A 16,814-nucleotide genomic window follows, 5' to 3' on the forward strand; every position below is an offset into this window, starting at 1 on the left:
AGCTGAGCCGGGGAGGGAGGAGACAAGCGCTGCTGCCACTGAGGTATGCCAAAACGCACGCTCATCTCCCGCAGGATGCAGCTGGGTTGATAAATTCATTGGTCGGCCAGCGTCTGCACCTACAGCAGTCCTCACTCCTTTTGACATCGGCAAGCCGCCACAGTACAATTGGCATATGCTCCACCACTAGAGTATCTAGTCTAAGACTACTCGCCGAGAACTTAAGGTATGCCTGTGACTGTGATGAGGGCGTTGTATGTTCCATGTGCATTAGTATGCTTCTGTTCGCCTGTTTGCCTCTGCGAACATATCTTACATCCCTGTAAGAGGAGCGTGTGTTGGTCGGTCTATACCATTTCCCAAAGGATATCCCTGTCCACATATCAACAAGACAGATGATGAGGGCATAAGGCAACGCCATGGAAACTTAGCGATGTTTTTCATTGCTGACTGACAACTGCACTGAGATGTTTAGAACTGCTGATCTGGACATAAGCGGCACAACGACCGTGATCAAATACAGTTGGCCGGCCCATGTTCTGCGGTGGCAACAGCTGATGCAATATCATGCACTACACCCTAGTTAACTAAAACTAAAAGCCAGTCGAAAATCTAACTGCAAAATAGATTGTTCAATTCCTTGCAGGCTTAAGTCTGCCGCGCTTTCCTCTGCGGCCTCCTTGCTGGGCCAGCATCTTCAACTTTGTTAGGCGAGCTGCTCTTCGCCTCGGTTCGTTGCGTCTTCTGCCCCCTCCTCTTCCCTGGTTTTGCCTCTATCTTATCATCTGCTTCTTCGTCATCGTCCTCATGACCAGCTTCCTTCGATGAGCCCTTGGTGGTCTTCTCTATCTGCTTCCTTCCCCTCTTTGCTGGTTTTGCATCTTCCTCAGCCTCTTGATCCTGATCAGCAGCTTCATCGCCCACAGTACTGCCAGCATTTTTAGTTGAGACATTAGCTGCCCTTGCTGATTGCTTCCTTCTGCGCTTTGCTGGTTTTCCCTCTTCCTCCTCATTGCCATCATCACTAGCATTAGCAGCTTTGCCTGACAAACCTTTTGCCGCCTTCACTCTTCCCTTTGCTGGTTTTGGAGCATTTATACCTTTTCTCGACTTTTGATCATCATCAATGTCCTTGTCTTCGCTTCTCTTAGATCTGCTTGTTGCCGCATCCGCCCCATCTAGCTTCTGTAACTCTGGCACATACGCTGAAGTCTGAACAATATACAAACACATTGAGAGTAAGAACAGAATCACACAGGATACAGTCGGCTCGAAGTAAGAGCAGAATCAAACAGGATACAATCGGCTTGATACTTACCCTACCACCTACTGTAATGAAGTCAATTTTCTTCCCTGAAAACAACAAATGCCACCTTCAATGTTGACAGTAACCTGAGCACCACATGTACATTTATACCAGAAAAAGAAATGTTGCTCATACCATCCACAAAGGCTTTGCCAGGTTTCTTCTCCCTAGAATGAAATATCCAGTTTTCTGGAAACTGACTGCTATCAGCACCAACTTCTAAGGACTTATCAATAACCTGTGTAAAGGAAAAGAAAGATTACCATAGATGAAATGATCACCCTAATGACATGCACAAGGAAAGAAAATGGCTACAATATTATTTGGCCAATAATGCCACTCCCTCTTCATTGCATAAGTATAGCATTATCCTGACTCATAAAGTCTTGCACTCTTACTTCAATGCATGATTCTACAGTTGTCAGTAAATATAGATAACACAAATGCTTTGTGCAGTTCTTTTATCCTTTTGGTTTAGATGTATTTAGTAACATTACATGCCTGCTTCAAGCTATGGTGAAGGCTCAAGCACTTGTATCCTGTATCAGCCAAATATCAGTCACCAAGGACAAAAGGAAATATAAATTTTACCATTTTCAACTAACTATTTGATTGGTTGAATTAATAGTAAACTCATCATGCATAAATTCCAATAGATAAACGTCAAGTTTTTGAACCTACAATCCATTTCCAACAATACAGATTCTGGATGCCTGCCATTGAGGCCTGGACTGACCTCTTTAACGCACAGAAGGAGTGTAGCACACTTGTCTTTTGATATCTTCGATGCAGTTTGCATAGGATGAATCCTTGCCTATATGTGAAGCAAGCAAAATGTGAAGCATGCATGCAGCATAGTTCGACATAGCAAACTAGTTATATAAAACTGCAGGTATCCAATAAGCTCAAGTGTGCATTTTGAAACCAGCAGAATGCTTATTGCAAACACACATGCATGTGTTTAAAAAAAATGCACCAGTAAATTATCAGGCAGAGAGTATTGCACACAGTTCTGCAGAAAAGAGTGGCAGCTAGGCCCTGTGTTGGAAGTTTGCACACAAACATGTAAGCATCACTTACCCTGTTAAGATTGCAATCAAAGGTTACCACGCCTAAACAAATGCTGCCCTAATTTTATTAGTTAGTGTTTCGATGCTATCACAGCTTCAGCTTTACCCACTTGTCAAATACAGTTTTTGTCCAAGTTTGTCTAAGGCTAGGTGACCAATTTCTTGCAACAAAAGTGTGGCAAGACTAACATTAGGCAAGAACATATGGCAAAGTTAGTATGAACCAAGCATGTCAAGCACCAAGCACATTACAAGTGTAATAAATGGTCCAACTCAAGCCAATAAAATGTAATAACAAACACTTTCATGTCTTAAATGTTCTGCAGCAAAATATTGGTTAAAATTATGGATCTCCTGTGGACAGATTTATATTTGGGATCATTCATCTCAGGTGGCCACACAGTAGTCAGAAATTGGTGTGGTTTTGACTCTAGCTACAGTGTCAGAAATAGTTGTAGCTTTGTGAAATTAACTAAAAAAAATGAAGATCAGTGGAAGCAAATGTCCAGCGACCTGATAAAGCACTTCATCTGCAATCCAGTTGCCAATTCCTGATATAAAGCTCTGCAAAAGAAGTTGGCACCTGTTATTAACGTTTATAATGAGAAAATACTGTTTCTGCTGCTACTGAGGACAACTATGAGGATCCTAAACTATCTAAAGCATGATGAGTTTATATGCAGATTTGTGTATGACATTAGGATAAACAAAACCTAAATGCTAAAAATTTGGGTTCAGGCAGTTTAAGCACAGCACAAGTTAAAATTTCATACCTGATCAAGTAAAAGGGATTTTATTGGCACATTCTTTCGACCTAATGGTTTCATAAAATCATCAAGCTTCATTGGTTCAAATAAGGCATCAGGTCCAAGCTCAGAAATTGGAGGGACAGCTTCTGGCTATTAGAACATACAAACAAGATTAGATTAAACATGAAACATCACAGAAAATGAATAAGCAAACATTATTCAAATGATCACTATAGAGTATTACATTGTCAACCAATCGTATTTTAGCAAAACGCCTCTTGTCAGTAAAGGAAAACTCCAAACCATCATCCATCTGCAACAGGTTAACAGAAAGAAGAACAAATGAGAGCATATTTGGATCACAAGTATAAATAACTAACGCAAATAACAGTGCAATATTCTTTTACAGTGAAGAAAGAAGGAAACCCCACTTAGAGTGCAATAAAAAGCAAAAGTAGGTACACAATGCATCCATAATTACAATATTTCAATTTGTTTTATCAGCATGTGCAATGTTACTGCTTTTCATGTAAATATCATCGTGATTTGAATGAGATACCTCATAATTTCAATTTAATTGGATCAGAAGACCATATTTAAGAGTTGCAATCAAACATTAAGTCATTATCATGAAACTAAGTTATACTGAACACAATAACAAACACATCATTGTGTATACTGCAATTTGCCAGCAGAACCAAACATACTTCTGAAGCATTAAAAACCAAGAAACAGAAAAAATTGTAATACTCCCTCCGTTTATGTTTATAAGGCATGGTGTGACTTGGCACGGTCTTCCAAATTACACTTTGACATTTATTTATCTTATATTATATTGTTTATGGTTATAAATTTATAATCATTGTAGAGTATATTTTATTACGAATCCAACCATATAAAGTGTACATTAGAAAAATAAAAATTTGATAGTTAAATTATTGGTTAAAGATTGTAAAGTTTGAATCTTGATATGCGTGTGCGCCTTACAAATAAAAACGGAGGGAGTAAGATTGTAGGATTAGAATCCGTACTTGAACAAAAAGCTTGGAGTACTTCGAGGGCCATTCCTCAGTTGGGCCCACTGCAGACCTACATGAAATGACACGGGAAATAAAAAGAGCTGAATTATTTTAACTTTCTTTTCACCCATTCATGCTAATATTCAACTTCAATATTATAAATTTTCCAGGTTAGCCTTTACAAGGAATCACCATCCATATGACCAAACTACGCAAATGGTAATAACCTAACTAGAAATGTCTATTGACATATGTTGAAAATCTAGTAGAAATTTAGAATCATATTGTTACTGTATTAGGAAAACTGTACAAGAGAGCCCTACTGAATAAACCCTCCAGTCACCAAAAGATGCCATTTGGGACATCAATATGATCATCAATAGACTATTTTGATCACTTATTACTAGTAGTATAAAATGTTGAAAAAATATAGCATAGATGTAGTGTTTTGAAACTACTTTTCCAGAAAATTTTAGCTATAACATTTCCAAAGGCTCAATCAGAATACTCAAAAAAATATTGATGGTCAAAGTCTGAACATGTAGACAGCAGGCAATGGAAAACAGAACTCTTTTGTGGCTGGAAGTAGTATATTAATAAAATAAGTCATATACAAGGTCTGTAAGATTAAGATATCTCCCTTACTGATTATAGATCCTTGATGGCAGGTTTAACAAATACACAATGTCTGTAAAATCAAGTGATCTCCATTACTTGTTTTGGTAGATCCTTGATGGTAGGTTTAACAAATACGCAAGGTTTGTCAGACCAAGAGATCTCCATTACTGACTTCTGTAGATCATTGATTGCGGGTTTAATGGATATACTAAAAGCTAACACGAGAGCATTAACTAGTGTAATTTACATCGTGATCTGACTTAGCGTATTGATGATCCATCTCCATACAGAAATCATAATAAAATGGAATTTTACAAACTTGTCATATCTCTAAAACTAAGGTGAGACTCCACAAGACATAGAAATAAAAATTTGTTAAACTAGAACTACAACTTGTCAATGCACAGATTAAGGTTTTACTGGCTGCAGCTCGATCTTATTGTGTGCAGCTCACTCATACTAAACTTTGTACAACATCAAGGGCCTCAGGTGGTACCAATAACCATAATGATAATTGTGTTATCTGCTACCAGGATAGCATGGAAAATGAAATTAATACAAAATAAATAAGCTATATTTCAACCATCCATTCTGTTTCGATGTAGCTAGTTCTTTTGTAAGAGGTGGTAGGCCAGAACTGCCTTAAGAAAAAACAAACATCAAACAATGAAATCTGTCAAAAGAAGAAACCTCTTATATTTGCTCAGCTCCACACCTTTGATGTAAATAGCTCCAGCCATCCCTGTAGCAAAGATGAACACTTGAAGTCCATTTTTTTAAGGCATATACTTGCAACTTAAAATGAAGGGAATTTCTGGTCCAATTTGCTAGAAGGGAAAACTGCAACAACCCAAAAGGCACCATTATAATTTTATTTGTTATGTCGAGTCACATCACTTCAATTTTATCTAATCAACAAATAGATTATCACTCTATTGATAGTCTGTAATTAACTTGGATTCAAACCCCCTTACTTACAATTGTGTATTTGTTGGTATGATTCCTCTAATTTGCACAGCAAAGCATTATCAGTTGTTATAAGTAGCACGGCAATAAATAGGATCCAGACTCCTTTTACAACAAGAGTACTCCACTCAGTTTAGGTATCCAAATATTTGTAATCAGATGCCCAAGCCAGTCCAAATAGCTCCTAAGCTAGTAGATAAGGGCATCTTACAATGCTGGGTTATCGAAAACCTTTATTAACCTTTTGGTGCTTAAGCTGATACACTGAGATACACGGCATTGTGTATTCAATTTAGTGTATTTTGTTGCACATTGCGTAAAAAAAATGTTGCAGATTAGGGATTTGCACTACTCTTAAGGAAATAAAACCAACCACAGGAACTCCCTAAAGCTGCATCCAAGAACAGCATGGATACAAGAACTCGAACTGAAGAAAGGGAAAAGAAAAGGGTAATATGAAATCCGAAATCACTGAAAGGAGCCTGTGAGCTGTCAATCTACCAAAATAAAAAGTCTGAAGAACCAAGAAACGGTCCAATGCAGTAAGGAAGGGGAACGAAACCCAACGGAAGTAATTTGGTGGTGGAGAAGAGAGCGGAGACGGACCAAACTGGAAGGTGGGATGCGGCGGGGAGTCGAGCTCGAGCCACAAGTTCTTGCCCTTGCGCCGCGCGGCGGTGATGGCCCTCCCAACCAGCGCCGACTCCAGCCGGTCCCGGGCGACGCCATCGATGACCTTGGTGTCGTCCGCGGCGGCGCACCGCACTATCCTCTTCCCGACGCAGTGTTCCTGGAGCGCCCGCCGCGCCGCCTCCACTTCCGGAAGCTCCGGCATCTCTCTCCCCGCCCTGTTGGGGTTTTTTCCCCCTCTTTCCTTTTTTTCCGACGAGAGAAGGTGTGAACTCGTATGTGAGCTATAATATTATTAGGAGTAGTATTCTAGCCTGAGCAAATATTTCAGCTTTGATTAGACACTGATATCGATGAAAAATGAAATGAACATGGTTTTTCTCCGAACAATTTCGTTTCTTCAAGACGGTTTACAGGATCAAGGAAACGTCCGCGTCGCTTATCAGGATACAAATTGGGTAGAGAGCCGCACGGGATTACAATCGCAGCACAAACACGCAGCAAACGAAACAAACACATTCACACAGAGAAAAATGAGAAACATGGTTTAGGATAACAACATCGATGATAATCCTATATATAATCTGGCATATCCAGTGGCATATGAGCCTGTGTAAGATTCTGATTGTCTTAGATTATAATTCACCTAGATCATATAAATTGGATTATGGAGCATGGGTATCATGATAAAAGATCACGTAGGAACCACATTTGGACCATAAATAATCTGAAATAAGTTAATCTTGGACAATTATTTCAGATTATTTATGATCCTATAATAATCTTTTACGCTACTACCCTTGGATTATAATTCAACTTATATAATCTAGGTGGGAACAGACAGGACCTAAATCAATCTATAATAACCAAATGTACAAGTAGGAGTATTTGACTTTCTTCTAGACACTATGTATGGATTACCCATCCTCTTCGACCAGGAATGGAGCCAGGATTAAATAATTGAAAGGGCCATTGACAGGATCTATAGCATAATCGTTCCAAGAGATGCCAACTTCTAAGCTAAAATGCAGAACGCCAGCTCAGGTATATACAACAGAGATCAGCAGTCAGCGCGATGTTCTCTGGCTGGCAACATGGGGGCGGATGGCAAGTCCACCCCGATGCCCAGTCGCCTAGGACTTCTTGGCATAGCTAGATGAGGGAGTACCATAGCAGGATGAATTCCAGTGATAGCGTTTACTTGAGGCGTACCAGAGCGCTCTCTTCACCAGAGAATCCTGAAGTCGGATGGATCGATGGACCGGCCAGGCATATTGCGTGGGCATGGATGTGCCAGAAAAGGGTTCGTTAGCAACAGTTCAGTTCATAGTATAGAGAAATTAGTTATACCTGAATCCGGAGTAGTTGAGAAAGTGACTAACCGGGAAGTTCCTGATGCTTCCCAGGCACAGTGCGAGACAGTTTTGCATCCTCGATGTGTTCATGTCACTTGTAATCGAACCCATCAAAGTGTGGCGTAGTGTTGTTCTGCGGCATATGCACTTCCCTTCAGCCAAAAACGTCTCACGCCTAGGCGCGCGCCTAGCACTGTTGCAACTTGCAATTCCTTTTTATATCCCCATTTTTTTTTAAAAAAAAGAAATATGTAGAAAAATTGATCCACTGCAAGGAGTAATGCAAATGCGACGTGGATGTGCAGTTACGCACCTACCAAATCTTCGCATATTGTTGCGTTGTACTTCTGTTATCAAGAAAATCATTGCACTCTCTGTGTTGTGGTGGCTTTGTGCTGTTTTTTTTTTTCCTTTGCATTCTCGATCAAAAGTTCCTAATTTCAGCGGGACAGTTGGTTGAGCCAGCTCTTTGGTCCACCATATGGAAAAACATAATTTCATACATTTAAGGAAGCCTATCAGATTGAGATTCCCTTCAACAGGGGGCACAAACAAGATTAGGTTACTGATTTTTTTTAGAAAGACACCCAACTGACTTAATCTTGCATGCCATCCCAACTTGCCAAATCATCCCACTGAACTGGATGGAGTATCTCTGCAGATCTAGCAGTGTAGTAGAGACAGTTAATTAGTAGTAGTTCATCGCCAAGCATCCGGTTGATCTGTTAGGTTCTGTCTCACGACTGCCAGAAGCATGATGAGTTATGCTGCCGTCCTCCACTCTTGAAATCCTCCACGTCTCCACGCACTGTCTACCACCGATGCGCGCAGATCCATAGGTGCCAAACCAGGTAGCTGAACTGAAATGCATCCTGCTGTAGAATTGGCAAGGGGCACCCAAACACTAGAATATCTCTCGGGCGGCCTAAACTCAAATGGATCGATGTGCGTGGATGTCCACGAAGGAAACGGATAGTTGCTTGAATCATACTTGGGCAATATTTACCGCTAATTCTAAAGGAATAACTGAGAAAGCAACCAACCGTAAAATTCCCAATGCCTCCCAAGCCTGCAATGTCTCCCTGCTGCAGTTATCGTGTTCATATCATTTGTTATGTTGTGCTTGGATGATTTATGTAGCTCCATCATCCCTCCCATTGCATGTGATAGAGATTAGATTCACGTGAAAATCAGATGTATTGAACCTTACACAAGGGTTACATAGAGGAAGGCGTTCTTCCCATCAAGCTGATGAACGGGCCAATTCCGAGAGAGAGCCAAAGACAACGCTGTGCGGACGGTGGCAGGCTTCACCATAGGACTGAACATTTCATCGTAATCAACACCAGGGCGTCGTGTGAAACCACGGAGGACCCAGCGAGCTTTATACCGATCGAGTGTGCCGCCAGCATGGAACTTGTGGCGAAAAATCCACTTACCAGTCACGATGTTGGCACCCGGTGGCCGTGGCACAAGAGCCCAAGTGTTGTTGGAGAGCAGGGCAGCATACTCCTCCATAGCACTGCGCCAATTCGGATCGGCGAGAGCACTGCGGTAGGTCTTGGGGATGGGCGACAGTGACGAAGTGTGAAACGCAGCTAGCAGCCGGAAACCAAGCTTCCCACGGGTGGCCATGGGTGCTGGTTCACCACCGGCTGGGTGGGAACGGCTCCTCGAGGGAGAGACGATGGGCCGACTGGACCGGGTGCGCGCACGGGGACACGCACCGGTGAAGCCCGAGCAGCGGGACGCATGGGGCCATGGATGTGGCGGGGTCGACGGGCGTAGGTGCGCGGCAACGGTGGCACCAGAGGCGCAGGCACCAGGGCCGCGCGTGGCGCGTGCTGGGCCGGCACAGGTGCGGGTCCAGGAGCGGGCGCCGGAGTCGGGGCCGCTCGCGGGCGCGGACGCTGAAGACGGGGCCGCGCGTGGCGTGGCGGACGCCGGAGACGAGGCCGCGTGTGGCGCGATGGACGCCGGCGCAGTCGCGGACGGGGCCGCGCGGGGCGCGGGGGGCGGCGCGGACGGTGGGGGCACCACCAAGGGTGTCGGTGGTACTGCTGGAGCCCCCGGCGGCACGGGTGCCGCAGGACTTGCGCCAGATGGGGTACCTGCAGGGGGAGAGCACGGCCCGATTGGGAAAATAGAGGCCGGGGTCTTGGAGGACATGAAAAGATCGTTAGCAGGATTAGGTGATTTTGACAGAGGGAACGAGGCCTCGTCAAAAACTGCATGACGCGAGATGATGATCCTGTTAGATGAGAGGTCAAGACACCGGTAGCCCTTGTGTGCAGATGAATAACCAAGGAAGATGCACAAAGTGGAATGTGGCGAGAGCTTATGGGGCGTAGTGGCGGATATGCTCGGGTAGCAAGCACAACCAAACACGTGAAGATGATCGTATGTAGGGTGCGACCCAAAAGGTAGAAGTAAGGCGTTCCTAGCTCTAGTGTTTTGGTGGGGAGGCGATTAAGCAAGTATGTGGTGGTGTGAAGACCCTCAACCCAGTACGAGGTCGGAAGGGAAGCCTGGAACAGTAAAGAGCGCACAATAGGAACGGATTATGCGCTCAGTTTTACCATTCTAAGCAGACGGATAGGGGCATGACATCCGCAAGATAACTCCGTTGGTTAGGAAGAAGGACCGAGAGGACGAGTTGTCAAACTCACAGCCATTGTTGCACTAGACACTTTTGATCGTGCAACCAAACTAAGTTGTCATGTAAGAGAAGTTAGTCAAAGTTGAGAAAGTCTCAGATTTTAGCGTAACAAAAACATCCAAAGGAATGACTAGGTAATACTTGTAGCCGAACATACTCACGACAGAGGATGTCCACAAATCACAATGAACCAAGTCAAAATTCTTAACAGTCTAGATGAATTATGAAAAGGCAACCGAATGTGACGACCAAGTTGACAAGTATGACAAATCGAATCACTAGTGCCTTTATTACAGGTAATGGCAGTAGTGCTAATGAGTTTGGACAAGGCCTCAAGACCAGGGTGTCCAAGATGTCGATGCCATGTGGTGGAGGGAGGAGCAGTAGCGACAAGGGCGGATAGTGTAGGAGGCGACGTCAAGAGATGCAAGGAGTAGAGTGGCTCGGAGCTATTGCACCTGACGATCACGTCCTGAAACGAAGATCCTTCACAGAGAGGCCAAAGGGGTCAAATTCAATAGAACAGTGGTTATCAGTCGTAAACTGGCGAACGAAAATTAGATTCTTAATAATATCTAGAGAGAATATTATTAAGAAAAAAAAGATCAGGTAAGACTGTATGACCAGAAGCTGTCACACGAAGAGTAGGATCCATTGCCGACAATGATAGATGAAGGGTACGAAGAACGTGGAGGGTGGAACAGGGAAATGTTACCGGTTTCGGGTGTAATGTGATTTGAAGCGCTGGAGTCGAGAACCCATTCGGTGATGCCAGGGGGATTAAGGGTCATTGTGCTAAAATTGTTAGCCAACGACTGTTGATCCCAAGAACCAGACCAAGGTGTCCAGTTTGGCGATGCGGTGTAGAGGGGCTGCTGCGTGGCGTGCTGCGCGGCCGGCTGCATGTGGTGCTGCTGCATGGCGGGAGGGAGCTGTTGCACGGCCTGCTGTGCTGGAAGTAGGGGCTGGATGGCATCTGCTGAACCGGCGGCATCGAGGCGGCCAGCAGAGCCTGCTGGTAGGCCTGCTGCTGCTGCGACCCGCCCTGAAGCTGCAGGAACGCCTGCTGGTAAGCTTGCTGTTGCTGGTTCGGCCCCCCGTTGCTGCTGTTGGCCTTGCTGCTGGTTGCCCGTGGGGCCGGGCCACATCGTGATCTTGCCTGTCCACGGGTTGTAGATGGATGGCCAAGCAGCGCCGCCTTTGTTCTTGCGGCGGGGTCATCAGGCTTCGGGAGGTCAACCATGGATACGGCGACGAGCGGTAGCGGAAGCGTGAGAAGTCACGGATCGTGAGTCGTGACAGTCTCGTGATACCATGATAGAGATTAGGTTCACGTGAAAATTAGATGTATTGAACCGTACACAAGGGTTACAATATATAGAGACCTCAATCAAAGGATATCTCAACCTCCCTGATTTATAGAAACCTTCGGATGTTGTTTGTTTGTACCAGTCATCAAGAAAATCATTGCATATATAGTTCCGTCTGCGGCCAAGAACCAGAGACATAAGAAAGAACATTGCCTTCAGCCAGCGCACATGAAGAAAGAACATTGCCTTTAAAGTCAAGAGATCAAATTGCTCCAATGGCTCACTCAAAGCCATGACACTGAGCCGTGTGCCCATGACTACAGTTGTATGGCTCCGTCGGATGTATAGCAAAAATTTTACGAAATCATATGGCATGGTTTCTTAGAGGAAGGAAGAGTTGCTTAATTTTTCTTTAGTTGTTTAATGTGTGTAACAAGATGGTTGGACCTACTGAAGCAACAATTTATATTAGATATCGGAGAGGTTTTAAGCAAAATGCTTAAGGATGTGTCGACATTCTCTTTCTAAGTAGCACCTGGCACTGTACTCCAGTACTTGCCTGACAATCTCTTACAAAGCTTTAAAGATGATAGAGCATCTTTGGAAGCATAAGATAGAGGCATGCGGTCGGAGTCAGGGTAAAAAGAAGCGCGAGGAATAAGCTCTTAAGAATTAAGCTCCATAAAGTTTTCTTTTTACTCCATGAATTAGACCTTGCTTCATATAGCACCGCGCATGGGAAATAACACTATCCAAACTATCGAGACTTGAGGCTACTTAGAGCGCTTGGTACAGTGTTGCATTGTTGCCTCTTCATACACTTCAGTTCCCCTACTTCATTGGGAAAAATGGCTCACATCGAATACAGTAAGATGGAGTCCTATATATCATACTTTTTTTTTGCCAGGACCTTTATATCCTTATATATATGATCCACTGCGAGCAGTAATGCAAATGCAGACAAGTTACACAAATACGCACACATGGAGACGCAGGCATCTACCGTACATTCGCATGTATTCTGCTATAAATTGTTGTAGGCAATGTCCTGCGTCGTTTTTTTTCTCTCTCTTTTCACAAAACTGAGGACCTTCTGGTACATAAAAGGTTCACAAAGATTTCACACAATAATGTAATTAATTCTCAAAAAAAATCTTGTTGGTTTCTTGTGTAGTGATTTGTATGCTTTGTCTCATGGCTAGATGATTTCATTTCCACAGCGGGATAGAAGAAAATGAATAAAAGCTTTTAAGAAATTGATTTGATGCAAGAAATGCTAGTGTAAAATGCCCTGCACAAACTGTATGTGTTGTTTTATGAGTACATAAGAAGGGGGGGGGCATATCTTGAATTTCATTAGCTAGTAAGAGGACCATATCTTGAATCTCTAGTGACCTTATTAGTTTCTATGAATGCTATGAAAAGGATGCACCATTTCAGATCTGTAAGTACTGAATTGTGAAAATGAGTGATAATTTGCATTCAGATCTCAGCACCCACACACTGGAGGAAATTAAAGCTTGGAGCGTGGAGGCGGTTCAGTTAGAGATCAAACAGGCAGAAGATACAACCACACAGAGAGAATTAAAGAGAAGTTTCATGTAGAAATTGCAATTTAGAAAGGGCATGCACATGGTTACATGTACCAGCTTCGCAGCCTGTTTGCAGGCAGTTCGCAAAAGTTACAACTTACAACCAACAAGCATGGTAAATTTGCAATACATATTATTGATACAAGATTAATGATGCAGCAGGCTGTTTCTTCTTGTCACATTAATTTTGAAGAAGAGGTACCACGATGATACACTAGTGTTCAGTCTTGTTTCCATTGTGACTGAGTTTCCTTTTACAAAATCTCACAAAGCGTCGTATGCAGATCCGAATTAGAGGCTGATCCAATCCAATGCTCAAAGCACTGACCTCTTCTGGTAGTGTGCAGGAATGAGGCCTCGCACATCTGTGGAAGGTGGTAGCAGAACATGAGGAAACCAGAGATAGCATTCTCTTCAATATAGCAGCCTGAGGTCGGATGGATTGATGGCCGCCGCCAGTGCGTGGGCATGGATGTGCCAGAAAAAGGGTTCATTAGAGATTAGTAGCTTCTGAATGTGAATGAGTAGTTGAGAAAGCAGACTAACCGCGACGTTCCCAATGCTTCCCAGGACTAGCTAGGGCGAGACACAGTTCTTCTGTATCGTCACTAGGTTCATGTCACTAGCAATCTCAGCATCCTTCACCCTGCAATGCGTCCATCTATGTATTGTCCCAACTATCGACGGTAGGTTTAGGAAAAAGGAAAGCATCATCGACGGTAGAGGATACTTTAAAGTGTGTGGCATAGTGTTGTCCTGGTGCATATATGTAGTTCCCTTCAGAAAAATATGGCTCACGCCGGCAGTGCTACGTTTTTTCCCCAAAACCTACCGCACGATGGTGTTTAATTAACGAGTACTTTTTTTCTGTGTTTTTTGGATGCACGGCTCTCTTCCCGTCTATCTATAAATAGAGGGGTAGGGCACTAGCCCAAAGGAAGATCCATTCATCGATTGTTCTCACTGTAGACTCTTATAGTCCCCTAGAAGCACTCACATACTTGTTTGGACTTCGTAACCACCAACAGATCGAAACACCGGATCGGGAGCGGTTTAGTTGTGGATTCTAAGGCGTTGAATGTCTTGTCATATATGGAAGAGTTTCTCATTTCAGCGGAACAATGGTTGAGCTATCTTGGCATAGCCGAAATTTCTAGGTGGGGACAAGCTACATGGTTTGTACACAAGTACTTCCTTCTTTTCTTTGTATAAAGCATATTAGCATTTGAAAAATGGTCTTTCGAAAAAAAAATTGACCATTTTTCCTCTTAGAACACATTATCAATTATCACACAATCATATTATACTGAAGATACGTCAAATATGAATCTATTGGTACAACTTTTAGACTCTAAACTTGCATATAATTTAGCCAACTGTTAGTTAAAACTTACAAAGTTTGACTTTTCAAATCCTCATACGCCCTTCACAAAGATGGAGTACCTTTTAAAGTGAAATTAGAAAATGGAACAAACTTTGCTGCAAGCTAGTAGTAGTGTGCTGCAGATACAGCTATGAAACACAATGCACCCACCACATCTTCTACGCAGTACCCACTCTGTTATCTTATCTAGATATGAGTTTCGATCAACAAAATCTTGAGAAATGTCCATTTGATATGGCGGCGCGTGAAGTTCAGTTTAGAATTCTGTGATTCTGTCTTTGTCGATTGTTTACGCTAGTGAAAGAATGGTATGAACTACATCCATCAGTAATTTAGAAATATGCAATCATTTGCAATAGCAATTTCCAAGAATAACAGCTTTTGATGAATGAACTATACCATTGCTCCCGAGTTTATGTGATGGGTCCTATTTTGTGCGCAGTGCCACCGAGCACCCGTAGATGCATGCGAATTAAGCTAGCTGCGATGAGCCCCAGCATCAGGAGTTGCTTTGGTCGCTGCTGCTCCAAAGCTCCGCAGCATCAGGAGTTGCCTTGATCAAGCTGTGTGACCGCGTGCAACGACGCTTGGCATGGCACAGCTGTGCAATTGGGTGAGTCAATTTTGCTTCAAACAATCCTCAAGCTGCCTGGAGTTGGATCCATAGGCCAATTCACGTGCATGGATGTGCAAGAAACAGTTAATTAGTAGTAAATGGTTGGAACAGTTGCCTAACTTAAAAAGCAAGTAACCATAACATTCTTGATGCCTCCTAGGCCTACATTGGCTTAATGATTGCCGCCGCATTTGCTATATACGTAGTAGTATTGGGTGATAAAATAAAAACAGCTGAGTTTAGACCATCTCAGAGCATTTGGTGTGCTTGCATCTATATAGTTGAAATTTTTGGCTTGCGTATAGAAACAGAGTAAGATGGGAGTCTTTTTCTATCCATTTGGTAGACGAAATGGTTCCTTGTAGTAATGCAGATCAGGAATATGCATGGACCTACCATATCTTGCTCATGTGTTTCTTTGTTGCTTCATTCATCAAGAAAGTTATGATACTTCTCCTTTGGCAGTGGTCCAGCATAATTTTTTTTTTCACTTTTCATTCTTGATCAGAAGGTCCTATACTGATTTGCATTTTAAAGCACTGGACTGGAGAGATGTCTATTTCATTTCAATGCAATGGATTTAAAGACGAAGCAGCCTTGTTATGTACTTACAAAGTTAATGCCCATTGATACAAAGTTCACAGAGATATGGAAATAAATAGAGTAATTCTTGCAAAGAGCTCAATAAATTTCCATTTCTCCTATGGGACACCTAGGATGATCGATCTAATGTTCTGATTAAACTAGCCCCCAATCAAAAAGGCCTTCGAGCTCAAATTATGTTCAAGAGCAGTGGGTGTTAAAGATAGCCACACGAGCAATAAAATCATACGTGCCACATCAATCACATAAAAAAGCAGCTAACTATATGAAAAAAAAGTATTAGAAACCAATCATTTACGCAGCATGAGAAAGAACAGGGCCTTTCGAATCAAGAAATCAAATGCCTACCAATTTACTATATGTGAATATGTGAAACCACCATGTGCTCCGGACCTGTGAGTGTAGGACTCCATCCACTAGGATTTAGATCTTGTATACACATTTCAAAAGATGAATTATCGTGTGCATCCCTGGTTGGTCCAAACGCCAGAGATTACCTGTCTTTTTAAGAAAAATGTGAATATGTCATGTATTTTAATAGTCCGAGGGTGCAAACGGGCATGTGTAGAAGAAACATAAGCAAAAATATGGCCAACCATGCATCAAACTTTCAGAAGGTGTTAATTAGCATAGGCATAATGAACCTCCTCTCTCAAATGACCTGAAGTTGGGTGGATCGAGGATTGGCCGGTGCAGGTCCATGGACGTGTAGAGTTAATTAGCAGAGTGACGTGCATGCGTCTATGTAGCACCACAGATGTCTTGTATTATCCAAACTTCTGAGATTTAAGAATGCTTTGAAGTGTTTTGTACAGTTTTTTTTCTGGTTTCACATATACTTTCCCTACTTTAGTGCCGGCGAGAAATGTCTTATGTCTAGTATCATAGTAAGTTGTAATCCTTTTATATCCACTTGGAATTAGAAAATGCTAGAGAA

The 16,814-nt window shown here is 42.7% G+C and overlaps 2 protein-coding genes across 2 annotated transcripts; both read right to left on the bottom strand.

Annotated features, from left to right (window-relative positions):
* Positions 1–420: 420 nt before the first annotated feature.
* LOC117850227 (formamidopyrimidine-DNA glycosylase) lies at positions 421–6,633 on the bottom strand. Its single transcript, XM_034732037.2, has 10 exons — positions 6,335–6,633; positions 5,453–5,504; positions 4,157–4,214; positions 3,370–3,438; positions 3,150–3,275; positions 2,890–2,940; positions 2,043–2,120; positions 1,442–1,544; positions 1,319–1,353; positions 421–1,212 (listed from the first exon to the last, which is right to left on the bottom strand). The coding sequence occupies exons 1-10, from the start codon at positions 6,561–6,563 to the stop codon at positions 649–651; spliced, it is 1,365 nt and encodes a 454-aa protein (XP_034587928.1). The 5' UTR covers positions 6,564–6,633; the 3' UTR covers positions 421–648.
* A 2,258-nt stretch (positions 6,634–8,891) lies between these two features.
* On the bottom strand, positions 8,892–11,560 carry LOC117850228 (uncharacterized). Its single transcript, XM_072292797.1, has one exon. It carries the CDS (start codon positions 9,880–9,882, stop codon positions 8,920–8,922), a length of 963 nt encoding a protein of 320 aa, XP_072148898.1. The 5' UTR covers positions 9,883–11,560; the 3' UTR covers positions 8,892–8,919.
* Positions 11,561–16,814: the final 5,254 nt, after the last annotated feature.

This window comes from Setaria viridis, chromosome 3 (assembly GCF_005286985.2).
Source record: "Setaria viridis chromosome 3, Setaria_viridis_v4.0, whole genome shotgun sequence".
In the NCBI taxonomy this organism is placed as follows: Eukaryota; Viridiplantae; Streptophyta; class Magnoliopsida; order Poales; family Poaceae; genus Setaria; species Setaria viridis.